The sequence below is a fragment of the Taeniopygia guttata genome, chromosome 6, assembly GCF_048771995.1.
Source record: "Taeniopygia guttata chromosome 6, bTaeGut7.mat, whole genome shotgun sequence".
NCBI classification, from domain to species: domain Eukaryota; kingdom Metazoa; phylum Chordata; class Aves; order Passeriformes; family Estrildidae; genus Taeniopygia; species Taeniopygia guttata.
This window is the reverse complement of record NC_133031.1, coordinates 17,741,762-17,769,413: the sequence shown is the minus strand read 5'-3', so window position 1 is coordinate 17,769,413 and position 27,652 is coordinate 17,741,762. Positions and strand designations below refer to the sequence as shown.

The window sequence follows — 27,652 nt, the reverse complement described above, 5'->3', positions numbered from 1 at the left end:
TCCATGTGGAAATGAGGAGAATTTGCTGCTTCTAAAAATGTGGTGCAGGGCCCATTGCCATGACCAGCTCTCTCAGCTATTGGTTGCTGATCCTGTGGTCCTGGCACTTGCATCTGTTCCAGAGTTTTCTTTGATCAGTTTTGGAGATGCTATAGGAATGGTTGTGTGCCACAGGAAGACAGAGGAGGGAAGGCACTGCATGAAACCCTGCAGAAAGGCCAAAAAATTGCTAATGGAGGTATGTGGAGACCATAGCAGCAGTAATGAGAAGGAAAAAGCACTTTCATCTTGCTTGAACAACTTCCTGTTATAAAAATCATAGGTTCACATTAAACCAAGACCAGAGAACTGCCACACAGGAGAAGGAATATAAGTTTATTTTAAAAAATAATAATTTAGCTCAAACACAAACGGGATTGCAGAGTGTTGACTGAAGCAGGAAGAACAATATTTATCCACATAACTTAAAACAGACCAATTTTTCTCTCTTGTAGATGATATTTTCAGTGCCCTTCCTTGTCCACAGCTCTGCTTCAGGTTCTCATCTGCACATAAAGGTATCCTGACTACTGGGGCTCTTAGTAACAAGGCAGAGGAGAAATGGCATCTGCTGCATGAAATGCTGTTCCTACCTCCAAAGCCTCCATGATCCAAAAAGACAGAAGAGCAACACCAGCATCTAAACCAATGTGCAATACAAAGGGAACAACTTGCACTCCTCCCTGGAAGTCTACCTACCCATGCCCCATTCCCAGCGTCCTGGCCAAGTGCTCCCACCCACATCTGTATTCACCCCCCCCGCCCACAGGTGCTGTACACAGAGGTGTAGACACAGACCTTTGCAATACTCCTCCCTCCCCACTCTCTTCTCATCCAGACCTGCAGATGTTTCACCTCTCCCTGTGCCTGCATGCCATACATTTCTTGGCACAGCAGCAGTTCATTTCACAGTGATGGGATATGCCCTGGAACACATCGGCCACTACTGCAGTTTTTTCTCATCTGTGAAGTGGCCTTTCATGCAATTGCCATTCTGATACACAGGGCTGGCCCCCTTCCTTCTGCACCACAGCACAGATTTGTACAGAACAAATCCAATAGCAGCCAGACACAGCAAGAGAAGAGCCAGTATGTCCAGGCAGAAGTACTCATACCAGGCAAGGTCGTAGACAGCTGGGCGAAGGTAGGGTGCTCCATCATGACGAAGGATGTACTCCAGCCAGTACACTGTCCTGTTGAGAGCGTGCATTGGTCTGTCCAGGTGCAGAGCTGAGATGTGCTGGGCTGCTTTTCTGTAGCTGCAAGGGAAGATAACAAGACATCTACCTTTTGACAGAAACTTCACACTTAAAAGTGACCTGAGACATCCAGTGATGCTTTCAAGTTCCAAATAATAACTTGGGAGAGGGGCAAATTTTGTCCATTCTTCTTCTGAAAGCCACTCTGATGTCACTTGCCAGCCATAAAGGGGCAAGCCAGAGTGTATTTTACTTGGTGTTTTGTTAATAAAACTGACAGTTTGGCTTGCAAGTACCTGTTCAGTGAGTTCATGTGTATGGTACTTTCTGAGGGGAAAGACCTCACCCAGCATCAAGCAAAAGTTATACACTTGATGAGTGGCCAAACCCTTCCAAATTGCAACATCTCTTAATAGGTAAGAAATACAAAATATTTTAAAAATCAAGCTCTCAGAGCATTTCAAAAACCAGCAGTTGCACATGTTCCATTAGAAAACAGGAAGAAAACAGGAGCCCTGTGTCACTTTTCTGTTCCTGCTTCAGTTCTAGGAAAGAACAGAGTATATGATTGACAGGAGGAGCAGATGGAGCATCACCTGCAGTTCCCTCTCTGTTTCTACAGAAAGTTTTTTGGACATGTTCAGGGAGGTCCCAATGGGAGGATGTAAATCTCACTCTCCCTGATGACAGGCTGGCATTAAGAGAAGAGGTCCGTTCCCCAGTATCTCAGAAAACTTTCTGAGAACAGTACAGGCAAACAGGACTAGACCACACTCCTTAGCAGCAAATGCTGGAGTATCTCCTCCTGTGTTGCATCTAAGGATTTTGAGGCACTGATACATCAGCTGAGCAGTGCTTGCAACTGTGCTTGGTACAGGAGCCACAACAGGCGGTGTAGGGGTCAACACAAAGACACATTGGTCCCTACACAATGTCTGCCCCAAGGAAGAGCTTGATGCTTCCAGATGCCTCACCTGGGGTCAGAGATGACAGTGATGACAGCTTGATAAAGCTCCTCTTCTTTTACTCTGCTCCAGTCCATGAGGATACCCATGCCCTTTGCCTGCACTCTGGTCATGATGTCAAACTGGTCCCCATAGAAAGGAAATCCCACCACTGGCACACCGTGATAAATTGCCTCAAATATACCATTCATCCCACAGTGGCTGACAAAAGCTTTCACATTGGGATGGCCTGCAGGTAAAGAAATAGTAGCAAGTCAACATCTTCCATGTTGCAACAGGGCTACCAGGGGTTCCTCAACACACAATGCTGATGTATTTTAGGGAAAAACAGGCATGCTAAGCAGAGAGGATGATACCCTTTGGGAATACATCTGGCTTTTGGCAGCCCAGAATTGCTGAATAGAGCCTGGAGGAGAAGGGAGATAGGAGCCAAGCAGCTTAATGCAGACATTAGGTGCAGATCATGTTTTGTACAGATCAGACACACAAGAAGCAGCAGATTTAGATCCATACAGGTGTTGCTATCCTTATGTGCCTTTGCCATGGTTTGGACTAAACTCCAGGGGTGTTGCTAGTGGCACACACATACACAGAGCCCAGCCTTACCTAGCAGGTCATTCTGGGGCAGCCACCCCATCATCAGTGTATTCTCACCCAGGTTTCTTGGCTTCTGACCAAAATATCTGTGGGAGGAGACAGAGGAAGGAAAAAAAGGAGAAGAGAAACACACAGAGAACAAGAGTAAATTCAATCACATCAAGAAACAGAAAGCAGATTCTGTGATTTGAAATGAATCACCCCTCAACATTATTTTTCATCCAACTCAAGCGAAAATGAATCCCAGTCCCTTTTCACCTCCACACCACCCTTTGCGGGAGGCGAGCAAAAGCACCAGCCATCTTCTCCACCAAATCGCTTGGAAGGGCTCGGATCCCAATGCCAAAGGAGACAACAACGACACCCGCCTCTGCTGCTTCCACCCAGAGACGCAGACCCTGTGGGCAAAACACACACAACTGCCTTGAAGTATTGCTGCAGGAAGGCCCTTCCCACTCTTGCCTCTGACAGAGGCAGTAGAAAGCTGTCCACAGAGAAGATGAAGCCAAATCCACCCAGAGCAGAAAGCTACACTGTTTTCACCAAACAAGGAACTCTAAAACCACTGAGATTTTTGCACCCAGACAGGTAGAAATTACTTGAGCACCTCCTGGTCTTGGGAGTTTGCAAGGAGGTCACCAAAACCTGCATTTCATGGCATTATCTCCTGCACTGGAAGTAACACAATTAGTCTTTGACAAGAAAGGTTCTGGAAACAGAGGCACCACATAGGAACAGCTAGGGTAGAGAAGGAAACTGGAGTAAAAAGAGGAAGGCTATTTTCCCATTACCACTAAGACAGGAGGTCTGTCAGGGTCGCTAGATGTAAGCTGATAGAAGAGACAAAACATCACACAGTCAGGAACAACTTCTTCCTGGAGTGTTCCTACAAACTCCCCAATGTCAAAGGCTCCTGGAGGTGGCAGAAAGTCTTGCCATCTTGACAGAAGACTTCTACTCATCCTTGACAGCTACTTGCAGACAGCAGATTTAGTTTCTGATCACTGGACAGAGAGGTAGCTACAGATCCAGTAAAACCTACAGTTATTTTTCCTTCATTTAGAGGCTACCTGTAATGTTACATAAACAGATCTGTATCTAGAACAGAGTCTGGACTTCTTTTAACCAAAGCCAGAACAGAGTAGGGAGAAGAAATTGGCAACTACAGCTGTTGTGAAGCAAACATGGACTATTTCCTCTTATGCCAGGTTGGACTGAGTCTATTTTTTATTATGTCCTCCTTCAAGTTTCCCATGTATCCCAGTCAGGAGCATTTTAGGGAAGCTTAATAAAAATATATCTTTGAATATATATACTTCCTAAAATAAATATGTAGGGGAACATTAATTAAAAAAAATGTTATTAGAAGAGAAAACTAAAATGATTAATTCAGAATATTAATTGTAGTTTAGGGGATCCAAGTACAAAAGAGTTACAAAGCACAACTAACTGTTACTCTCTGGGGATATTTCTCCTTTGTTGTATGCTTCAGAGACTCAAGCCTATCTTTTCAGAAATGCTTAGAGTGCTCTAAAACAATCCAAGAATCAAAAAGTTTACAACAGAGATATTTTAGTTGCTCCATTCTTTTGAATTTCACATCCTTTGAGCAGTACAACCACTGAAACTGCCACAGAAGAGAAAGTGCTGGTTTTCCTTTTCTAAATAAAAGTATAATGACTCCTAAACCAGATGACTATGTTCTCCACTGTAATTGGGCCATAACATTTATTTTTCAGAAATAGCATTGAGGTTGCCAGGGAAGTATGGTTGACTACCAAATGTTCTCACTTTCTCTCAAATACAAATCTATATTAACCAAGTCCTAATGAGAAGCAGTCAAAATCATAGTGTTTCAAATAGGAGGAAATGAACATTTAATTACGTTTCAAATGGAACATTCTTTAAGGCACGCCTAGACCTACAGAGGCTCTCTCTTCTGCTGGCATCCCATGATGTGGACACAGACATGCCCACCTGCTAGCATGAGAGCCACCACCTACTGCAGGGCTCCAGACTTATCTCCATCATTCTTTCCTTAGGTCCCCTGGGATCTGTTCTGGAAGCTGTAAAAGCACATGAGTAATGCCCTAGCAAACAACTCCCTTCTTTATAAGGCAGGTGTGTACATGGCCAGGTTGGACCAAGCCAGAGTTTTGCAAGAGCTGTGAGGCAGCCACCCTCTGACACAGCTTTTGGAGCACCCTACGTGTGTTTCATTACCTGCAGGCTGTGCCACATGGGCAAGGCTTATGTGCAGTCACACACATCTGGAGAGCTTCTTTTTAAGACACCTGGTCTCACTTTTTTTAACTGAAAAATATTGGTATCCACAGCATCAGTAAAGTCACCATCAGAGATCTTGACAGACTTCTAATAATTTGAAAGGTGAAATCTTATCTTCATTTCAGACTCTTAGTCAGGACACCAGGACATCTTGGCTGCCCAAGTTTTATTACCCAGGTTTATTTCCCTCAATGTTTGTAAAAGTGGTAAGACAAGTCTTACTCTGTTCCAATACTGTCTTCAGCCAGAGGCTTTAGGAGCTTGTTCCTCTGAATTTATTCCTGGGATTAGTAAGGCTTATGCTGCAGAAAACCTTGAGAGGAGTTTTCAGGACTGAACCTTGAGAAAAAGGGGTTGATACCCTTCAGTTTTCTACATTTTGGGATTCTGCACCAAATTTAATGAGGAACAAGAATAGCCCTCCCCTGTGGTTTCTTCAGACTACAAGCTCAAGGGCAGAAACGCTCTGTGAGAAATAGGGTGAAGGAGAAAATTCTGGATTAACACATCAGTGATGAAACAAAGAAGATTAATTTTCTTCCCATTTCCACTTTAGCACAGGAGCAAATAAACTATTCATTATCAAGTCCCGGGGCAACACTTCCATCTTACAAACTCCACACACCATTTTAGACAGGGATTTGGACAGTGAGGCCAAATCCCACTTCAGAGTGGGCCACTTAATTCTACATCCTCCCTGCAGCCTGACAACCTTCAGTGTTCTCTGTCCCACCGATCCACCCACAAGCACCAACACACAGCAGCTTTCCAGACACTTGGGGCTTCAGAACTTTGACAAGGTTCTTCCAGAGAAGAACTATTGAAATAGTGTGACTCTTTTGTGCGGGGAATAACGTGCTTTGATTTTGTGTTGTAGAAGGGTGAATAAATTGTTTTTATTAAGTTAAATTATATTAATATTATACTATACTAGAACGATATTATATTAAAAAAATATTAAAGAAAAACTCATGACTGTCTCCAGACAGTCATGATACAGTTTTAATTGATTAATTAATTTAAACAACTTTTACTGATGTTTAATTAACAAATTACTTTTTGGCAAACAATCTTTATAACACATTCTACATGTGTTAAACAACAGGAGTAGTGAATAGAGATAAGAATTGGGGTTTTTTTCTTTGAGTTTTTTTACTGTGTCTTATCGTTTTCTAGGAAAAATCCTGGGAGAGCGAATCATGTCTCTCTCTGTTCAGAAAATGTGAATACCACAAAGGTCTGTACTAAGTAGCTTCCCCAGCTGATGTGCAATCATAGATCAAACCTTTCTTGCACTTACCACTGGAAGGGGCTTTGCAGGCTCAGCAAGAATTCCCCCTGTGAAAATGACATGGGGGAGTGTTGGACGGGGAAAGTCCAACACCACATCATTACAGAGGAAGAAAAGACTAGTTCCATGAACAAGGTCCAACATGGATGTCTTGGGCTCCACACTATGCTTCTCCATGAGACGTTCAAACTTTGGCAGGATGACCAGTTTTGTAGCCACACGAGTGATTATGTAGACTAGGAGATTCCAAGTCCTACCAAAAAAACTCATCCTGTCTGTCATCAGGGAGTTGAATTCAGGGACATAGGCAATGGGGGAGGTGGCACCAATCTCTGCTGGGAACCAGAAACCAGTGGAAATCACAGCATATTTGATATGTAGGATGTGGGCCAGAATAAATCCACACATCTCATTGGGGTCCACCAAAAGCAAGTCAAAGTGCTCCCACTGGAGTTTCTGCAGAAGGGTAGAATTTCCCAGCACTAGGTCACAGTTTTCCAGGTACTTCTCCAAAAATGAAAACACCTCCAGAGAGGTCATCTTCCCTTGAAAGACACGCTTTATCTTCTCCTGCACCCAGGCATCTGCACTCTCTGTGCTGAAGGTACCCCAGTACCTCTGCACGCGGAAGCCGGGCAGGGAGGTTTCCACATCCCGACCTTCATGCAGCAGCAGCACAGGGTCATGGCCCCGCTCAGTCAGCGCCTCTGCCACCCGCATGAAGACTCGCAAGTGGCTGTCAAAGACTATGGTGGGCATGATCAGCACCTTGGCACAGTGAGATTGCTCCACAGTGAATGCAGTCACTAGGAAAAGAAGGGCAGCAGGGCACGGTAGCACCTTCATCATCTTCATCACTGCAGGGAGATAAACACACCATTAATGTAGTATTTCTGTCATGCACTCAGCAATAACAGTTGGGATTGTAGCTGTAAGCCAGGACTCGTGAGCTGGGAAAGGAGAGCAATCTGGAGTTCTTCACTGGGGAACATCCATCCCCATCCACTCTGCCTTGCCCTAAAAAAAAACCAAACCCAGAAAAAAACTCACAAAAGTACCCCAACAACCAAAGTCAGATATCAGGGGAGTTTTCCAGAAAACCTCTTCTCTGTGCTCCTAAGGCTCAAAAGCTAGCAGACTGACTCACAGAGAGTTAGAGGGTGAGTGGCTGGAGGAGCTATGGTAGGTCACAGCACCAGCAGGGAGACTTGCTGCTCAGTCCCTGTTTACCGCTATAGAACCAGCTCAGCTGGATTTTATTTTTATTTCTGTCCAGCCAGAACAGCTGGTTCTCTCTGAGGCCTTGATGTCTGTGCAGGCTCTCAGAGAGGCCTGCAGAGCTTGGTGGAAATGCCAAGAGATGTGCTCTGGCTTTGGCCCTCACATGGCTGGCAAGGCGCCTTGCTCAGCACAAACAAGGCAGGAGCAAGTCCAGGTCACAGCAGGAGCTGCTGAGAGGAACCACAATCCCAGAGAGCGCAGCAGCAGTCTGGACAGAGAGCTGCTCCAGTATGGACCAGTCATGGGAAGCTCTGGGGAAAGGGCTGGGAAAGAAAAGTAGGTGCCAGGATACTCATCCACTAGGAGAAGGCAAACCCAGAAGGCAATCCCAGAGATGACATGCAACACCTATGGCACACTGATGCCCCTTAGTCACACTCCTAAAGCCATCATCCCCTCCTGAGTTTGGTGAAACACCCAAGATTTCTGTTGTGTAAGGGATGTTGCTACATCACTGGAAGCGTACGCGCCTCACCCACACCTAGCATTATTTTGGGAGAAGAACTATGTGATAATTATTTGGGAATAGTCAGAAGCAGAGTAGTTCTGAGAACCCAGTTCAGACATGATAGGAAGCAGCAGTGGGAAGAGGAAGAAGTTACAAAGGGAACAACTAGAAGTGGATTTTGGATGGCCCCCACACACTAAGCCCCAGTGGGGCTGCAGGGATGTGGTAGAGTGGATTTTGGTACAAGATTTTCTGACAGCTTCTCCAATATAGTGCTTGATCAAGTAAGAGGTGGGAAAGAAAGTAATGGACAAGATTCTGCTAAATACAATCTTCAGACTACCCTCAACAGGCCTCTCTCTGGCTAAACTAAGCACATGAGGGTGCAGACATGGGAGAATAAAGCTGCCCTATGCTTCCCCCAGTGCTTTCTTGTCCCATGTGGGGACACAACATGGGAAAGAAACAGAGCAGCTGCTGGTTGGGACCCTCCCCTGTTTCAAAGGCAATTCCTGATAGTGCTTGGACTTCCATCCTTCCCACCCAGGGTCAATGGTGTGGCTGCACAAGTGATAAGAAACATGAGAAAAGCTAACAGATACCAAGAGGGTTGTTGGACCCATAGAACAAGAGCTCCAGGAGAATGCAGACAAAGGTGATGGGCTGGAGGGAAGAAAGCATAAACTCTGCAAGGAAAGTAAGGATCTTCCCAGCATCCTGGCTCCCTAACAGCAGGAAACGGGCTGGCCTGTGACAAAGTGTTGGTCACAACAGAGCTACAGCCCACAAAGCTGGTCTAGTACTCAGATTACTTTAGAGGCCCAAAGGGAACTTATCCAGCCCAACACCAGGGAAGGTAAAGCATTTGGCTGTGACATTCACAGCTTATCCAGGAGCACATGCTGCTTCCAGGAAGCAAGGGAAGGATGGCAGCCATGTACTCCTGATCTCCTCTGTGATGGCAGGGAGTTAAGGAAGAAGCAGATGTAGGCTTGTCCTGGGGCACCTAGTGGGTCATACATGCACATAAGTATGCCAAGAGGAGTAGAAGAGTATACGGGGGTAGGGTGTTTTCTCATTAGGCAACAAGTAAAAGATGAAGAAATAGTCCAGGTAAAAGGTAGAGCTATTTAAAGGAAAAAATTATCACCCATCTTCAGCAGGGACTGTGTTCTGACATGGACTTAGGTGCCAGGCATTGCTGAGACCCTCAGCTCAGCCAAGACCCTCTGGTGACTACCAAATTTCAAATGACAAGTAAGCTGTCAATCTCAGCCCTCAGGTCAGGGGCAGATGCTGACAGAGTGAGACTTGCAAACTGCTCTTGGTGGTTTCATCTCTTCCAAAATCAGGAGCAATCCCTAAAGGTGCTGGCTCAGGAACTCTTCTCCCTGCCCAAGCAATAAGAGAGGCTGTAAATCTTGCTAAGAGGTGAGAGGATGCCAGGCTGCAGGAAGAGACCTTTTTCCTACTGCTGCTCAATACCACCAGAGATAATCACTGCTCTGTCCATGCCCAGAAAGGTACCCTGGTCATAGCTTCAGCCCTAGAGTTGTGCTAGATACACCAGACAAAATCCCTGATTTTTAGTGCTATTGGGATAGAATGAAGGCTAATTACCAGCAAAAAGGGCACAAGGGCTCTCTGTCCCTGGTTCAGCAACTAGCCATCGTTGCAGTCTCAGGTTGATGGCAAAGGGGAAGGAGGTCCCAGACCTAGACAAGGGCTAAATGGCCCAGTTTAGGGAAGGCTCAAAATCCACCTGCTCACCTCGCTGGTTTACCTCTTATTGACACTGAACAAAAAAGCTGCTCTGTGATCTCTACAGCAGGATCCTCCAGCCTTGGCAGCTGCTGTGGCCAGTGCAGCACAGGCTCAGCCCACATCTCTGGCTATGGGAGCTCAGCTACTGCAGGCAGGTAGTCTTCAGAAATCTTCAAACACCTGGGCATGGGAGTGTGATTCTCTGGGAAGGTGAATTCACAGCTTGTGCCTTGTCAGAGGTGCAAAATCCAGCAAATGATAAAAAGTAAATGACAGATCCCACACTAGGCCTGAGAGCAGAGTAGAGAGAAACATCTCCTTGTTTGTGGTCTGGAAGTCCTAGTGGCTACATCACATAAATACTGCAAAAATAACCCTGTCACTGCAAGGGAAAGGCTTGTAAAGAGCAAATAGACCCTTCCCTGTTTTTATGACAAGTGCTTGGCAGAGCCATGCCATCTGGTTGATCTACACAGAGCAAAGACCCTAACATCACAGCTAACACTGGCAGGCAGTGTAAGGGTTCAAGGGACCTGTTGGAAAAGCCCACGCCACAAATGTTTTAAGTTTCACCACTGCAGCATTCAGGGCAGAGCAATCATCTCAGTAAGAGCAGGACCTGGGAAAGTGAGACTGTCACAGCAAGCAGCAGTATCCCCCCTATACTGCACAACTGTCCCCCTCCAGCTGCTGGAAGATTGCTTTCAAAGCCACAGCAATGCATTGGCACTGAAAAGTGAGGCAGCGGAAAGGGAGTAGAGAGGGCACAGCCCTCTGAAACGCCCCTGAGAAACGTCTTACTGGGCTGAAATTTGTCCCATGATTTTGCCCTGTTTAACATGTTTGACTTTGGTATTGATGTAAAATTACACCAATCAACTTAAGTGAAATAACCAGTCAGCTACAGCTCCAATTTAATTCAGGTGCCTTTTATTAGGCTGAAGTACTAAACCCCTCACAGCAAGCAGTCTAGGCAAAGAACCCACAAAGAAAGGGCTATGAATAGGCTCAAATGCAAGGACTGCCATTTATATCTTCTCCACACTTTTTTTTTTTATATTACCTAGTGCCTGCCCAGGAACTGGAAGCCCTTATACATGGGACTGAATTATTTCCCCTCCTGCGTCCTAGTCTCTGTGCAGCTCTTGCCCACAGTAAGAAATGTTTTCACTGAAAACTTCTCAAGAGTTAACAAAGCAGCAGAATTAATTGAAAAGCAAAAAATATCTTCACCTGGATGCTCTAAACTCTTCCTGGAATAAGATACTGACGTTTGTCTGTTCTGTTGGGTATGCTCCAAAAAAAACCAGGATCATCTGCTACCATCATGCTGATGATGACAGCCAGCCTAGCTGCGGCTAATTTATGGAAGCCAAGACTCTGTGAAAGCAGGCAGGTATGCAGCTCCAAGAGCAACTTTGTCACTGCAGGAGGATGCTACGCTACAAGCAGGGGTTGCCCAGGGGAATCCATAGTAAAAACCTAGAGGATACAATACTGTACAAAGCAAACAAAGCACAAGTTAAAATAGGGAAGTTTAACCATCAATCATATCCAGCCCAGTGCTAGGTGGGCTTCTGTGCTTTGGTTTTGGTTTATCACAAACTCTGACTTAACCAGAGTCACCTGGGTAAATTACAGTAACACTAAAACATTTATATTAGTACTATAGCAGAGTACAGCAATACTAACATTAGTATTTTAGTGTAGAAAGCTAAGATAAAGAAAAAAACCCCCTTAAGATATAAGCATCTCCTGGCAGTCTACATTCCTGAGGGTTTTTTAAAAAATGTTGTTTGCACATAGACTGAATAGGGCACAGGTGGTCTGCTCAGAACAACATACCTTTCTAGCATTTTTCCTTCTACATATTCATGGCAGCTCACTACAAGCGCAGAGAATGAAGGAAGCCAAGATCCCCAAAAGACCAAAGGGAACAATCGCAGCAGTGATCAGGTCAGCAACAGGATGATTTATACCTTTCACCACATTGGTGCTACTGCTGCCACAGAACACCAGAAGTGCTCTGACTCATCTCTTGGACAAAGATGGATGTAGTCCCCAAACAGTTCCTAACTTTTGGTACTTTGGTCCATCTTCAATATTCTTCCTGTCTCATTAGAGTTATATGGAGGAAATTCTACGGGCAAGGTGGGAATCTGGCAGGTAGCAGGAGGTTGTCAGATGATAGTTCACTGCCAGGGAACCATGATACTATATGAAATACTGGTCCATAACAACTTAGAAAAGAAATAAAGATCTGGATCTCAGCTTGTTACAGTATTTGAAAGTACACACACCTTGAGCTGGGGGATGGTGTCAGACACCACACATCTGCTTCCCCACCTGGCCACTCATCATATATTAAATCTGTCTAGGTAGTAAGTGAGATTTCTCCCATTCAATATCCACAGGCTTCCTGTTTGTCTTCTGAAAGGAACAGAGATGGTTTGTGACACCAGGGTGCTCTGCAATAACGAGTTCTTCCGGACAGCCTTTTTCTCTCTCTTACAACACGGATGCAAGACAGAGCAGCTGATGTGAGACTGTGCCCCTTGTGAGTGGTCTGAGGTCTGCCATGTGGAAGCAAGTCAGAACGTTATTTGTAATCCCTGGAAAAGGAAAGAACAGCTTGGGGCCATATCCAAATAGTCATGTGAGCCATAGACCTCAAAGTGAGAGCACATGACAGGGCAGAGCTTTATTTGGTCTTAAGAAGAAATTATGTTTGTATGACACTCAAGTTAAATAAGTTCTTCAGAACTGCAGAGCAAACTGGGAAGATACAGGTGCACCAAACTTTAAAGAAGCAGTCAAGAGGAATGGGAAGAGTCTTTCTGTTTGCTGCCTTGTCATTTCAGCTTCTTTCTGCAGAGAAGCACCACATTTAAAGGAAAGTTATTAAACACCCTAGAAGGTTGTGAAATCTTGTGTAGAAAGCTATGGGGACTGATAAAGTCCTGACAGACAAGTCTGATCACATTTGACAGAGTTACAGGAGTAGAGAAGCTAGGGGTGAGTCTTATCTTCAATGAAACAATTGACGCCCTCACGTAAAAGAAACCCACAACCAAACCAAACAGCTTCTTGGCTCTGAGCACGCCAGAGGAATGAGACCTGGCTGAGCTGCCGTAAACAGAGGTTGAAGACGGTTGCATAGGAAGAGGAGGCAGAACAGGAGATGGAAGATACTCCTGAGATGTAATCTTCTAAAGGAAGATGAAGCAAGTTACACAAAAGCGCTCTCAACGCGCGTCCGTGTGCCAGCGCTCTAGTCCTGCGCATTGAAGCAGGTGCTGAACTCGCGCCTGTCAGCAGCCTCGCTGGAGCAAGCCGGGCTGCACATACGCGTCCGGGCAGAGCTGGGACCAGGCTGACAGCCGAGAATTCAGACCGAGTCCCTGTGTCCATCTCCCCGGCCGGGCAGCGCTCAGGTGCCATCAGCCCAGCCCAGCCCTACAGCGCTCACCGGAGCGCTGCTGGCAGCCCCCACCCGCGGCCACCCCGAGCCCCCGCCCGCGCACCCCACGGACCCCGCCACGCCGCAGGGTGAATGCCCTTCCCTGCACGGCAGCCGGGCAGGACACGGCAGCGGGGCTGCGGGGCCGAGCAGCCTCGCCGGTGGGACGCGCCGAAGCACCGGCCGCAGTTCCCCCCGGGCCGCCCGCTCTCCCGCCGCCGTGCCGGCACCCACCTGCAGCGAGTCCCGGCGGAGCGCGGCCCGAGCGAGAGGCGCGGCGGTGCGGGAAGTGGGAGGGAAGAGAGGGAGGAAGGGAGGGATGCAGCCGCCACCCGCCCGCCTTCCCCTTTCAAGCCGGCGGGCACAGGTGGGGCTGGGCGGTGCAGCCCCGGCCCACGGGCCGCACCCCGGCCGAGCTGAGCCGACCCCAGGGCTGTGGCACGAAGGCAGGGCGAGAGGGGGACGCCGTGGGCATTGAGAGCCGCACCAGCTGCCCCGGCAGCTCGCCCGGCCAGTGCGTCTGATCGCCGTCAGGGCATCTGTCCAGTGACCGCTGCCCGGACACCCCCAGGGCCAGAACCCCCTTGAGAGGAGGACAATCGGAACACGATAGTCAGGACAGAAAAAGGGAAAGGGCGATGCAGAAGGGAATCGGGATGTGAGGGACACCGTTCCAGCACACACCAGGCGGGGATGTCCAGTTGGTCCAGTTCCAGCACTAATAACAGCTGTAACTGCACCACTGTTGCACAAAGAAACCAGGCCTCTACACCAGGGCAGCAGAAGAGCAGAGATGTAGGCTAAGTATGTCTAGCAGCTGCAAAATCTTGTGAAAGGACCAGTTTTTCCTAGGAGTGTCAAGCATGTCACTTTCAGAGTCTCACAAAGCATTTCCCACCCCAATGCTTGTTGCACTTGCTCAGTCAGGTGCTGATCTTCACCAAGGCTAATGAGATTCCTTGCATCCTATGCTGAAACTTCAGACAGCATTACATCTCCTACAGCATCACGTTAAAGGTGGAAGGCTGTGGCAGAATGCTAGTTACAGAGCAACAGAGTCCAATGCGTATGGTGCATAATCCCACCCTTTCCAGAGAAATGTAGTTCAAGGGTTAAAATTGAGCATTACAGCACTCGAGATCTCCACAAGGTCCTACCTCTCAGTAAGTTTCTTTTACACATAGAGGAAGAAATCTAAGGGGGCACGAATCACTTATTTTAACTAGATCTATACAGGGGTTTTCAGTTATGCCTGTTCTTCCTACTATATGCTGGTGCTTATAGGGCCAACTACCATACAGCTGATTTGGCAGCAATATTTGAGAAGACCTGACAAGACATTCTGATGGGAAGGGACTTGTGCAGCTTCAGTTTTGATATAAGCTTCTAGCATCTTATCCAAATGTCTCAGTCAGTCATTAGCCAGCTGCACAGGCCACCTTTTACTTCTGAAGGCCTGTTACATGTCCACAATCATTTCAATAAGATGACAAGAAGTAGTTGTAGACAGATGTAGAGACAGTACTGTTACCCCCACTCATGGTACCCTCACTTTTCCCACCCACTATCCCACATCTTTAACTACCAGATCCACTCAGACTACAAAGGCAGCAATCTTTATTTTCTGACACATTAAATTCTCACATTTTATATTTTTTTAAAAACCTCAAAGCGTAAAAGTATTTTAAACAGTTTCGAATGTAAGTTCCTGATAAACAGAGAAAGGAGAGCAAATGACAAGAAAGATGATGTTCAAATCCCCATGCAGAAAATACTCTTCTCACCTTCCTTTGGCCTCTAACCTTTACTTTCTTGTAATATCCATGGTCTCCTGGGCCCCTCTGCACTGTAGCCTTGAATCCAGGCCCCAGTGATTGTGCAAGCTGGGGTGGTGGGAAGTCCTGAAAAATGCTCCCTGGAAAAAGTTGCCACTCATGTACATGGGGGTGGCTCATCAAGTCTCATCCCAACCCTCAATTAGGTGACTCTGCTTTGCACACCAACACAGCTTCCTGTAACAAGGCTCTTCTCACTGGCACTCTTTGGGGAGGGAACAGAAACACGGAAATCTGGCCCTGCACTACCTCTCAGTGGCTGCCAGTTTCATGTGGGGTGACCATATCTCACAGCCCACTACTCCATTTCCCAAACATGCACTACCACTATTCAACTTATTCAACTCATACTGGCTGTGGGCTCAACCCATTGCTCCTCAAACTAGTTAATTTAACCCACCTAACAGAGGGCAAAGTATTTGAGGGAGTATTTTCTACCAGATGCAAGCTGCAATTAAGTATGAAAGCAGTCACACAACTGAGTGAATGCAAGCCCACCCCTCAGCACATTATACTGTCAATTGCTCATGAAAGCTCTGTTTAGGCTGCAAGTTTCTCAACTTCTTTGTGGCTCCACATACCGAACATACACTTGTAGCTGATACTTCAAACCTTACAGCACCAGGGTCTTCCCTAGTGCTAGGGGGAACCTGGCATTTTACTTCTCAAGAAGGATTTAACAGATGGAAAACAACTCAAAGACCAAGTCATTCAACTCAGAAATTTAAGGCATTAATGATACATTCACCTTGACACCTAACAAGCTTCAGCTCACACTGCTGGCAGTAAATATAAGTTGGCACATTTTATGTTCAAACAGAACAAGGAGTAATGCCACACTGCAGCCAGAGCTTCTGAAACAGTAACACTGCTTATCCACCTCTGCCTCTTGCTAAGGGGCCTTCATCTCCTCAGTCTATTTTTCCCTTCCCATCAAGTGAAACTTCACAACCCCCATTCATTCAAGTTTCTGTACAACCTCACTCCCCAGCTACACTGATGGAAGTGTTACACCAGTACTATAGACCTTGGTCTTTCTGAAAATAGCCCCCACTTTGCAACTGCAATGGATACTGTTACTCAACTACTACACCGTATTTAGAGACTGCTTCTCCAAGTACTCTGGTTAGTGGCCTCCACAGGAGTGCAAGGAAGAGGAAAGTAGGTATTTATTGCAAGGTGAAACCACAAAACAGAACAGAAAAGGAACCCCTGTCACACTACTAGGGTAAACTTGAAATGTCAGGTGGGGTTGGGGATTACAGCCAGAGTGCTCAAATCAGTTGTTCTTACAGTAACTAGTCAGAGACAAGTGACAACACTTGCCTTTTAAAAGGTATGAGAGTTAAACTGGCTGAAAAAGAAATGGGAGATCAAAATACAGGACAATGATTTCCCTGTCTTCCACTAGATGGGCAGGAAACCAAAAGTAAAAATCACTCCCAGCCTTTTAAAATAAAACTGTAGAAAATATAAGTCTTGGCGGTCACCCTAGCGGTGCCAATAACACCAGCTTAAGGATGGTTTCAAATTAGGAGACTAAAAATTAGACATAAAACAGGGAAACATCCAACCATTCTCCCACATCCCTACACTGGAGCTGCCTGCCCCACAAGGGGCATGGGGAGGTAGCATTCCAGGCAGGCTTGACACCCATTAATGTCCATATGCCCATCCAAGGTGTTCTGGTGAGCAGATGGTTTATGAACTCCAATATTCTCAGTCACTTTCAAACTTGACGGAATTGACTTGGGTTGATATAGTGCCCCCACGGTAGCTGCCTCTCTTTTTCTTTGTTTTCTCATGACGGAAAGATTTGCCTTTAGTGTATTTCAGGATGTTGTTAGCTTTCTCACCCCAGTCACCAGCTGCTCCTTTCTGCAAGGGATGGAGAGGAAAAAAGAAATTCAAGTCAGTACCCAAGAGAGTGAGGGCAATGCTTTGTGCTTCACTGTACCCAGCAAACCCCAGCACGTCCCGGGAGCTGGTACCGCTCTCCCATGCGCCTCCTGGTGGAAGAAACCTCACCAAAACCGCTCCCCAGAAGCACACCGAGGCTGCTCTGCAGTCATGTACTTTCAGAGACCAATTGTTACCGCTCTGGCACCACCTAGCCCTACCTTTGCTTCAAACGAGTTATCAGCCACACGGGCATCCACCTCAATCTCTTCTTCCCTTACGCGGCGGAATGGAGAGGATGGCTGTTGGAAAAGAAAACGAGATACCGTAATCACATGCAAACACAAAGTGTTCCTTTAGTAACAACATCCTTCCTTGCCCTACAAATACAGAACCCTGTCCACATCACCTCAATCTTTAAGTGTTTCTCAGATTCATCATTCTTTCCCTGCTTCAGATCAGGAGTGCTCCTGTGCAAGTAGATCCAATCAGCTTTTGCCAGAATAATAGTATGTTCTTATGTGCACTCCCTAGGGTTCTCCAGACAAGGTTAGAGTGCTTAAGGAGACAGCAAAAATACAAATAATCCTGCGGGCCCAGCCACCCAAAAAAATCCCAAACCAGCCTACTTGTTCAGAAGGCAGAGATGCCTCTTCACTCAGTTGCCACAGTCCACCCTCACTCACCCGTTTCACCTTGGGAACTGTGTGTGGTGTTTTGGCTTTGATCTTTGCTTTTTTACTGTGTGGTGTTTCTGGCTCCTGAACATCTTCCCTCTTCTGTTTCTTCCCGACTGTGCCTGTTAGATGTACAGCAGCAGAATTTTAAAGGCAGTGTTGAGAAAAGTAATGGCTTCTGTACCCCAGGAAGCAAACCCAGTGTTGACACCAGGTGTGAGAACTGGTACCTGCATTACTTCACCCAGAAAACAGACTGCTGTACCAGACACTAACAAATTTTAAGTCAGCAAGGACCTCCCCATCCTATCCTAATGGATAAAATTGTATGCAATAGGATAGCTCTATATGAATGATTTTGCATTCTTGAGAGAGTTCTGTTAGCCAAAATTTGCCAGGTTTTGGATTCATACCATATGCACTTAGACACATCACTGGTGCATCACTAGTTGTTTTCCTCCTGGAGGGTTAAAGATTGACCCAGTTGATGCACTCGGCATCAACTGTGGTGTCCCACTGCACAGAGACAAGGTCCTCCAACAGTCTGCTTTGCCGTCACCAAATCTTGTGCATGCACAGACGGCAGCTGGCAACAACTACACAGAAATGTGCTTCACATTACCACAAATTTCACTGCCAGCACCTGTGCAATGCAGACAAAAAAGATCCCACCAAATTCGAAACTAGCCCTTCCCTCTTACCACTGGACCAAATGGCACAATCTAATATCACACAGATTAAGAATGAGTATTGTTTCAGAAAGTCTTCCATTCATGCTTAGTCAGTAACACTGCCTGACAGACCCACTTCCCACGCTGATGGTAATACCTCCATTGACTTTACCAGTCTCTTCTTCAGAACTGCTTTCACTGCTACTACTGCTGCCACCAGCTGGCTTAGACTTCATGTTGTTTGCAGCTACTGCAGATGCTTTTGCTTTCTCTGTGGAGGCAGTGGCTTTAGAACCATTCTGCACCCCTTTCACTGCCTTCTTGGGCTTTCTATCCTCTTCACTGGAACTATCTGATGAGCTGCTGCTACTACTAGAAGCAGCTGCCTTCTTCCCCACAGCTGCTTTTGCTGCCCCTGTAGATTTGGTGGCTGGTTTCCCTGCTGGCTTTTCTTCTTCACTGCTTGAGCTATCAGAGTCAGATGTGTCTGCTTTGGGAGCTGGAGTAGAAGGTTTGGACAGTGGCTTAGCTGCTTTGCCAGCTGGTTTAGCTGGAGGGCCTTTCTTCTTCTTCTCATCCTCAGAACTGCTGGAGCTGCTATCTGAATCAGAGCTACTTTGTGCTTTCTTTGTGGCAGCTGGTGACTTCTTTGCTGCAGGGGTTGCTGCTTTAGGTGTGGGCTTCACAGGAGCTGCCTTCTTTTCAGAACTATCAGAATCTAGAATGGAAAGAAAAAGGCTAAGTCCCATTGCTTTAACACAAGGCTAACATTCAGTGTTGATACAGAGTACGCTTCATCATTTGCTTGAAACAACATTGCAATGGGTATTCCTGTTCAACTGTACCCTCAGACCCTGCACTGAAACAGAAAGGTCTTAACAAGAACAACATGCATGTAGAAATTCTCCTTCTCTCCCACCCCAATACCTGAGCTGTCTGAGGAAGAACTGGAGTCTTTCTTTGCTTGTCCAGGCTTGACAACTACTTTTGCTGATTTAGAAGTATTCTTTATCGCAGGTTGTTTAGCAGGTTGTTTATTCCCTACCTTCTTTTTATCATCTTCAGAGCTAGAATCTAAAAAAAACCCAAAAAAACCCGTTCTTCAAGTTAATAGGTTTAATGTGTAAGTTACTTTAGTGGTAACATGTATGTAATTTATGGGTAAGTGAAAAGCAAAATGGCTTCTGGCTCAAGGCTGAGGCACTAGGGAACTGGCAAGCATCTGATGAACACTTGAACAGTTAAGGCACAGCATGAAATTTTCTAAGCATCTTCGTTGTTGGGAGAAAGTGGAAACAGTTTAAGTTATTAACTAATGAATGTACAATGAAGTAAATATTTGGAGAATAATGTAGAGAAGAGGTACTGAATAACGAACTTCAGAGAAAATACCAGTATCATCAAACTTGGGGACAAGAAACATTGAAAAAATAATCTATGTGGTAAAGATCAAAGAAGCTATATAAAAATTAAGAGATAAAGTTGACGAAGCATACAAAGTGAGGCAGCAACAGCACAGTATCTCATTTTAGCTAATTCCTCTATCAGATGAGATAGCAGCAGTTTGAAAATGGAGACTCTTGAGTACAAATACAGCTTTGTTTGTGTTACATAGGTCTGGAATACTAAATCTGATCTATTCCAGTATTTCTGAACACTTTAGCAACAGCAATCAAAACCTTGACAATTTTGAGAGAAACTAGGTAACAAAACCAGAAAACACAGAACAGCTGACACTCACTGGTGTGTCACACAACCTAGTGCTAGGGCTAGCTGTCTGCAGACAGACTGGCAGCTGCTGCCCAGTCCCTGCCATGTCACCAGAGATGCTGAGATATGCCAAAGGAGTATCTTGAACTCAGAGGGAAATTGTAGCACACAGGGAACTCACATGGGAAACATCAAACTTCAAACCTGGTCAACACGAGAGACAAAGTACACTGCTCCCGTTTCTAGGGTCACATTAGAAGGGAGGCATCTTCTAAGTCTATTTTGAATGTTATATGGTGATTACATTTTTATTTCAGAAACTTCTCCAAACACAATGGAATAACAAACTCCAAAAATCTCAAGACACAGACACTCAAGAACAGTTTAACCATTAAAAGTCTGTGAGAAACCTGATTCACAATTCCCTGCCCTTTCCATCCAGCAGTATGGAGACTTTCCTACACTTGCCAATGGTCTTGTCTCATGGTCCACCCTGAATAGCAGGCTGCAGGTTTTCAATTTCATATCTTGCTAGTCATGGAGACTCTGAAGCTTTTAAGCTCAAACACTAGGGCTCTTGGATACACCACTATGGAGCAACCTGGCCAGTAAAAACATTAACACAAAAGAATTAGAACTTTATTTCTTGAATTACCTGAGTCACTGTCAGAACTGGATTCAGCCTTCTTGCTAGTCACAGCTTTCTTCTGAGGGGCAGGGATTGTTTTAGCTACTGCTGCTTTGCCTGCAAAAGCAAGTTTAAAATTAATAGGCCACATCCATACCAAACCTTTGTCCCTGGATCCAAACCTTACCAGATGTGAAAAAGCTGCACTCTCAGTATACCAGCTACTCAGCCAGCCTAATGGAAGCTATGCAAGAACTTGGCTTATTCCCACTAAACTAGATCCCAATGACTTTTCAAGTTGTACAGAGTGTTGTTTGGCTTGCCTTCAAATTAGTCAGAAGCTTCCAGAAGACTAAATAGCAACATAGAGCAAAGACAAATGGCTTTTTCAAGGAAGCCAAGACCTTGCAAAAACCTTGTTGGCACAATGTAGTACTTCCCCTGCAGCCTCTCCTCCTCACAACGTACCTGCTTCTGCCTTTGAGGGCACCTGCTCTGCCTCATCACTACTGTCTGAAGAGTCACTGCTCTCAGCCTTTTTTGCAGGAGCCTTAGCAAGGCCCTTCTTTGTCTGTGCTCCTTGAGGAGGTGGTACAGCGCTGTATGGGCCTATGAAGAGAAACACAGCATTCAGATGTCAGCATGGTAATGTGAGCAGCACAAGGTGTTTGTTGTATTCTGCTATTCACTTCCATTTATTCCCCTTCTGTAGCTACAATCCAAAACTAGCCTATAGATTATACCCACCCCACTGCTACCTCCTTGTTTCTACTGAGTTTTACTCTCGTCTAGGGGTTCAGCTGACCCAACCATCTCTGCAGAAGTTTTCTCTGCACTTTTAGAAGAACAGGAGCTTGTCAGCAAACTTTTACAGAAAAAAATCAGATATGTGAATTTTTCATTGTTTTCATTTATTGCCTTTTCAAATCTTCTGGTTAGAGAGTCAGACTGACCTTAGATGACTGACTCTCTACTCAGACCAGCTCTCTACTGGAAGCCTAAAGACATTATACCACACTAAACAGAGGCCCATTGAGCCCATCAGCTGGACTGCAACTGAATGGCCCTGGATACTTCACAAAAAAAAAAAAAACAAAACTATTTAGTATTTTTTACATACCAGATTTTGGCTTTTGTTTTGCAGGTGGCTCTTCATCATCTGAGCTGTCAGATGAGTCCTCACTGCTGGAACTTTTCTTGGCATGTTTGGTTTTCCCTGGACACGCCTGAGTGGCTGCAGGTTTTGGCAGAGGTGATTTCTTGGGAACAGCCTTATCAAAAGAAATATATATTAAAAAAAGAAATTGCAGAAATCTTGTGGGGACAACTGGATGTGGATCTTGCTTAACTCCACACCTCACTTAAGAGCAAATTCTCAAGACAAAGGGAAAAAGATTAACCAAGATTCTCAAACACAAATTTCAAGAAACACATGAGTATCATTATCTTTCTAGCTCCTCTGCTATCATTTTCTGCTTCAAGAACCCCTAATGATGAGCTCTTCTGGACAAAAGGACAGAGGACTGACTGAAATTTAGCAACTGCCACATGATTAAAAACAACTATGATTATTTTTGTGTTGCAGGAAACATTTTTAAACACTTGCTAGTGGAAAACTCAAAGCAACAGCTAAACATGAGAGTCAGACCAAAGCAACTTTATAAAATGGAGACACAATATAGTTATGGCACAATCAGATGTTTTCCTGTAAAGGAAGGAGCAGAGAAAGTAGTAAGGAGATATTAGGGAAGAAAGCAGTACATGAAGAGATGTTAGAACACATAATCCCAACATATGAAGGAGAAGCAGGTGTAAGAATTATGTTGAGCACAGCATCTGTGTAGTCTGTGCCTGCAAGATAATACCCAGTGTTACTAGACTTCTACACTGTTCATTAATTTTTTCATAGTCTAATGTACCTTTTTTGGTGCAGCCTTTTCCTCATCAGAATCTTCACTGCTGCTGCTACTGCTTGCTGCTTTTCCATTGACAACTTTGGTGGCTGCCTGAGCAACTTTACTTCCTTTTGAGAGATGTAAAAAGGGACATTGCAAAACATGCTATGTAGATGAGGGATAATTACATTGAGCAGTGAGTATCTTAGAGAGAAAAGAACCACAGAGCAGATTAAGTAGTACTGCTTTTGCAGTAGTACTGCAAAACTCTTGGTTTATCCTACTGCAACCTTAGAGAAAATTTTCTGGAAACTGTCTTGTAGTTCATGGGAAGTTCCAAAACTAAAGGCTTAGTAAAGATCTTCCCTGCTGTTTGAGGAGAAGACAATGGTAAAAGCAAAAGATAAACAGTTATTCAAACAATGAATAGGACCAGATGTTTTATTTGCATCCAATTCTACACCTCTATGTCAGAAGAGACTAGACTGGAGTGCAAATGGCAGTGAAAGCAGATTTTCAGACTGCTATGTTAATACATATGTCTCTGCATGTAGGTACAGCCCCCAGCACTCCTCCCCCTGCTTTTTGGATTTTGCACTTTACTCATGATACACAGTAACAGGTACCTGATTTCGGTGTTGCTGCTTTTGGTGGTTGCTTCTTTGGTGCTTCTTCATCCGAGCTGCTCGAGTCAGAACTGGAACTCTCTGCTTTCTTCTGAGGCTGGATTTTGGTTCCAGCTGGCTTCACCACAGGTTTTGCACCTTTCTAAACAACAGCAGGAAAAACTGACTAAGCCTCAAAGTCATGAAAAGAAAACAAGGCTTATAAGATGGACACATACACAGAGTGTAGAAACAGCTGTCTTTCACAGAAGTTACAATTTAGATTTGAAAACACCAGTCTGCTTAGTGGTCAGGGTCTGAAAATCCTGGGAAAAATTTTGCTCTAGAAAACCTCCCAGAAATGCACATCAGTCTTCAGTTTTGCCTCCTCAAAATGGGGCAGTTCTGAGGCTGGCACTGTTCTCAGATCCCACTAGCTTGAAGACTGAAAATACTGACTGGGCAACTCTAGTTGGTCTCCTCTAGTGTACAATGTTATCACTCTTCCTCCCCTGACATCATTGTTCCTTGCCTCCACTTCAAGACCATGACTGCAGCAAGAAAAAGCAAAGAGAAGATTCTCTTTTTACGTAAACACACCCACCCACACCCATATACATATATATAAAGATCAAACTCATAGTACTGAATCTTTCTTTACAAAGGAATTAAGCCCTGGCAGTCTTAGGATAAACGCAAGGACCAGACTTGGATATGAAACAAAGAGGGTGGGTGCAGGCAAAAAATTAACTTTTCCTGGGACCAGTCCAAACTGTACTACAGAAATGTCTTTTTGCACGGTATCTACAGCAGCATGGGCACTTCATAGTCCAGGGCCAGTGAGCCTAATATCCCACACAACTCTGTTGGTTAAATTTGCTAGTATTCATCACTGTCAAACACACATTAAAGATGCTGGAAAGCAAAGCCAACCTTTGCTGGCTTCTTCTCCTCCTCTGAGTCTGAATCATCACTGGAGTCCTCACTGCTGCTCTCTGCCATCTTGGCTGCAGGAACTGCTTTTGCTTTGGGCACAGCTGATGCTTTAGCTGCAAAAAGGGGACAGCATACGTTGATGACAAGTTAATTCACAATTTTCAAGCACTTACATCCTGCACTAGTGGGTGTTAGGGCAAAAGGATACATTAAGGTCATTAAACCATGACTGAAGTTTGTAAAACTGACTTTGTTTCTTGAGCAGTGTACGGCGAACTGCTCTAAAATGGGTAAGCAAAAAGATAAAACCATTCCAGACTTTATCGTTGTCACACACAAGTTTACGTACAGATTTCTATCCCAAAGAGGACATCCCAAAAAGAAAGAGCACCCCTCAAACTGAGATAATATTAGCTGGGTCTGCACACCTTCCAGCTTAAAGAAACCTGCTGAACAAGTACTGACTGGTGCTTGCAAAGAGAAACACTGCAATGTCGTGTTAAGGTTCCAGACACCCAAATGTGTTTTGGCCAAATCCACTTCCTGGTTACTGACTGCTTTTCAATAATGTGGAGCAAAACAAAGAGTTTTGTCTTATATTGTATTTCCAAATGTTCTTATCAAATAAAAATCAGATCTAAATTCAAATTCAGCTTTAGGATGGCTCAAGTTGAAGACACATCTTTCTGTGTTTCTCCCTTTCCTCATTTATTCTTTCCCTCCTGTAAACCTACTGCTAGACACACACAGTCTTGTGTACAGTGATTAATGAAAGATACAAGAACAGTTTCAGATAAAACGGAAAAATCTAGCTCACCATATAGCAAAGTGCAGCACAGGGATGTATTTTTTGGTAACACTAGTACATGAGCGCTAAAGAAAAAAGGGCAGCAACCTCACACAAGCAGCAGGTGAGTACGGATGCCTAGGATTTCTCTGGAATGGCTGAAACCTTCAATGGGACACAAACTGCTGTGCCTAAATTTTAACAAGATACAGAGATCAGCCTTAACTAAAATGAACCTATCTTCCATGTCATGGGCAAAAGACTTTCCAAAACCGAAATCAGTCAATACAAACCTAATCCCTGATAGCTGCTGAAAGACCTTAAAAGAGCTACTGAGGCCGAGCTCTAAACGCACGTGAGAAGCCATTGGCAAACACAATCCGGGTGTGCACCAGGGCCTCGCACAAACCTACCACGTTTCTTGGCCGGGGGTTTCTCATCCTCTTCGCTGGAGCTGTCACTGCTGCTGGCGGACGGCTTCCTCTTCGCCTGGGCGCCGTTCGGGACCAGCTTTCCCTTCTTGGCCGCCGGAGACCTGCGGGCAGAAGGGCTGAGCGGGGTCCCGCGGGGCGCGGGCCGGGCGGAGGGGCAGCGCACCCCGGGGGGACTTACCGCAGCCAGTAGGTGAAGATGTCCAGGAGGGAGGCCGCGTTGGGGTCCTGCTCCTTCTAAAGCGAGAGAGGCCACAGTCAGTCAGTCAGTCAGTCGGTCGGTCGGTCGGTCCGTGCCCCCGCCCGTCCCGTCCCGCCCGTCCCGTCCCGCTCCCCGCTCACCGCCGCCGCCTCCCTGGCGAGGGCGCGCGCGGCGCCCTGGCAGCCGCTCTCGCGCAGGAACGCGAGCACGAGGGGGAACAGGTCGCTGGGCACCGCGCGCCGCTCCGCCATCATGCCCACGCCGACACGTGCCGCGCGCGCACGCGCCCGCGCTTGCGTGCGTGCGTGCGTGCGTCAGTGCGCACGCGCGCCGCCGCGACCCCGCCCCTACCGCTGCCGAGTTGCCGCGCGGCGCCGCTCCGGGGCGCTGCCCGGCGTGAGGGGGCGGGCGCGCTCCGTGCTGCCGCTGCCTGTGGTGCAGCGGCGGGACGCGGGCTGGGAGCCCGGGAGTGACCACTCGGCTCTGGACTTGACTCTTAGACTTAAGTCCGCTTAAGCCTCACCAGCTTTCTCCTACCTGTGATCTGTTTTAAATCGCTGAAGGGAGAACGCTGGGGGAATGCTGGAGAGCAGGAGCTGGGTTGCCCCGGGGCGGAGAGCAGGCCGGGAGCTGCGGGCGGGCTCGGTGCCGGCAGAGCCCTCAGCAGCGCGGCGCAGCCCCGCAGGGCTGGCGGGCGGAGCTCGGGGCCGCTGCCGGCACTCGCCGCTACTCTCAGCCTGAACCCATACCGGAACGTACTGAATGCTCCTACAAAATCCCTACAGGAACAGAGGGAGCTGGTGAAAGTAACACCATAATCCTAAAGCGGCAACCTGTGAGAGACAGAAAAGGAATTTGAGACAAGGCTATCTGGAATATAGGCTTGAGGGGCTGCAAGGCGGGAGATAGGGTATGAAATAGGTATAGCTCAAGTAAGTGCAGAAGACCCGGACCTGACCTTAAATGGAGCTTCTGGACCTATGGAAAAGGGTAGATGTGGAAGCCCCAGATGAGGCTGAGCAGGACAAGTTTAGTGTGTTAGTGTGCTCACAACACTGATGAGGATGAGATTTAATTCACCTGTTGTATATTTAAGTAGCTTTAGTTACTTTTACAGGAAAGTTTTTTTTTCTGTAATACTGCAGATTTGCTCTGCTGGATGTACCTCTCTATTCCTGCCTTTGTGATGAATAGCACTTTTCTTCATTCTTTTCAATAGATGGTACTATAAATCTTGCTGAGGGCCAAGGAAGAAGAGAGTCCTGTACTTAAAGTCTAGATTTATGGCTGCCAGGGTCAAAAAAACAGTGGTAGGTAGGCAGTGTTTTGCTTTTTATATTTCCCCTACCTAGCTCTCTGCACTTAACTATTTCCAAATACTGCTGTTCTGTGCCTTGGTGCCCAATGAATACGCACAATTGGACGGGCTCTGTTCTCAGCAAATTGTGCCTGTTCTTGGTGTTTCTGGAAGGCCCCATGTTTGCACTCATGGGGAAGTAGAAGTCAGCTCTTGTGGTATTTTGTACTGTAAGATTCTGTAATTTTGTACAGATGCTGTAGCCTGTGTAGCAGAAAAGGGGTGTTGTGCTGAGGCTTGGTTAGATATGTTTACTTTTTGAGATTCCCTGTCCCTTTTATGTGTGGAATAACATGAGGCTGTGTTGCAGAAAGGAAACTGTTTGCAGGAACTAATATTTCTTAGTTTTTGTAGCTTCCCCTCTACAGTGACCTACAGCTGCAAGCTTCATCTGCAAAGCTCAGCAAACTTTTGTGTTTTTGCCTACATTGGAAAGGAAAAGATGCAGCTTTTGCTGATACACTGTTGTTACTTTAAGCCCTGCTGTGTGAAGTAACTGTGTGACTCTCCCTGGCTGTGCGGAGCCGGGGAAATGACTGACTGTGTTTGCTTCACTGGCTCACTTTGCTTCTCCTCTGGTTAATAAGTATCTCCCTCTCCTGCCTGGCCTTTGCCAGTTAGGTCTGTTCCCTGTGCTGTGTAGCCACTTCTCTTCAAAGGTGTGTGGCTCTCTAGGTGTGTTCCCCAAT

The 27,652-nt window shown here is 46.0% G+C and overlaps 2 protein-coding genes across 3 annotated transcripts; both read right to left on the bottom strand.

Annotated features, from left to right (window-relative positions):
• Nucleotides 1-354: 354 nt before the first annotated feature.
• On the bottom strand, nucleotides 355-13,661 carry LOC100228968 (2-hydroxyacylsphingosine 1-beta-galactosyltransferase). The gene is made up of 6 exons (XM_002194003.6): nucleotides 13,565-13,661; nucleotides 6,387-7,234; nucleotides 3,059-3,198; nucleotides 2,810-2,886; nucleotides 2,213-2,432; nucleotides 355-1,298 (listed from the first exon to the last, which is right to left on the bottom strand). Exons 2-6 carry the CDS (start codon nucleotides 7,230-7,232, stop codon nucleotides 983-985), a joined length of 1,599 nt encoding a protein of 532 aa, XP_002194039.4. The 5' UTR covers nucleotides 7,233-7,234; nucleotides 13,565-13,661; the 3' UTR covers nucleotides 355-982.
• A 1,269-nt stretch (nucleotides 13,662-14,930) lies between these two features.
• NOLC1 (nucleolar and coiled-body phosphoprotein 1) lies at nucleotides 14,931-25,921 on the bottom strand. Of its 2 annotated transcripts, none has more exons than XM_012574451.5 (14): nucleotides 25,747-25,921; nucleotides 25,586-25,641; nucleotides 25,387-25,508; nucleotides 24,184-24,299; nucleotides 23,272-23,413; nucleotides 22,670-22,773; nucleotides 21,871-22,021; nucleotides 21,219-21,359; nucleotides 20,778-20,867; nucleotides 19,340-19,486; nucleotides 18,570-19,130; nucleotides 17,751-17,863; nucleotides 17,286-17,366; nucleotides 14,931-17,043 (listed from the first exon to the last, which is right to left on the bottom strand). In XM_012574451.5, the coding sequence occupies exons 1-14, from the start codon at nucleotides 25,858-25,860 to the stop codon at nucleotides 16,885-16,887; spliced, it is 2,097 nt and encodes a 698-aa protein (XP_012429905.4). In that variant the 5' UTR covers nucleotides 25,861-25,921; the 3' UTR covers nucleotides 14,931-16,884. The 2 variants fall into 2 exon arrangements, with proteins under 2 accessions (XP_012429905.4, XP_030131813.3); XM_030275953.4 differs by having other exon boundaries at nucleotides 18,585-19,130.
• Between the last annotated feature and the right edge of the window lie 1,731 nt (nucleotides 25,922-27,652).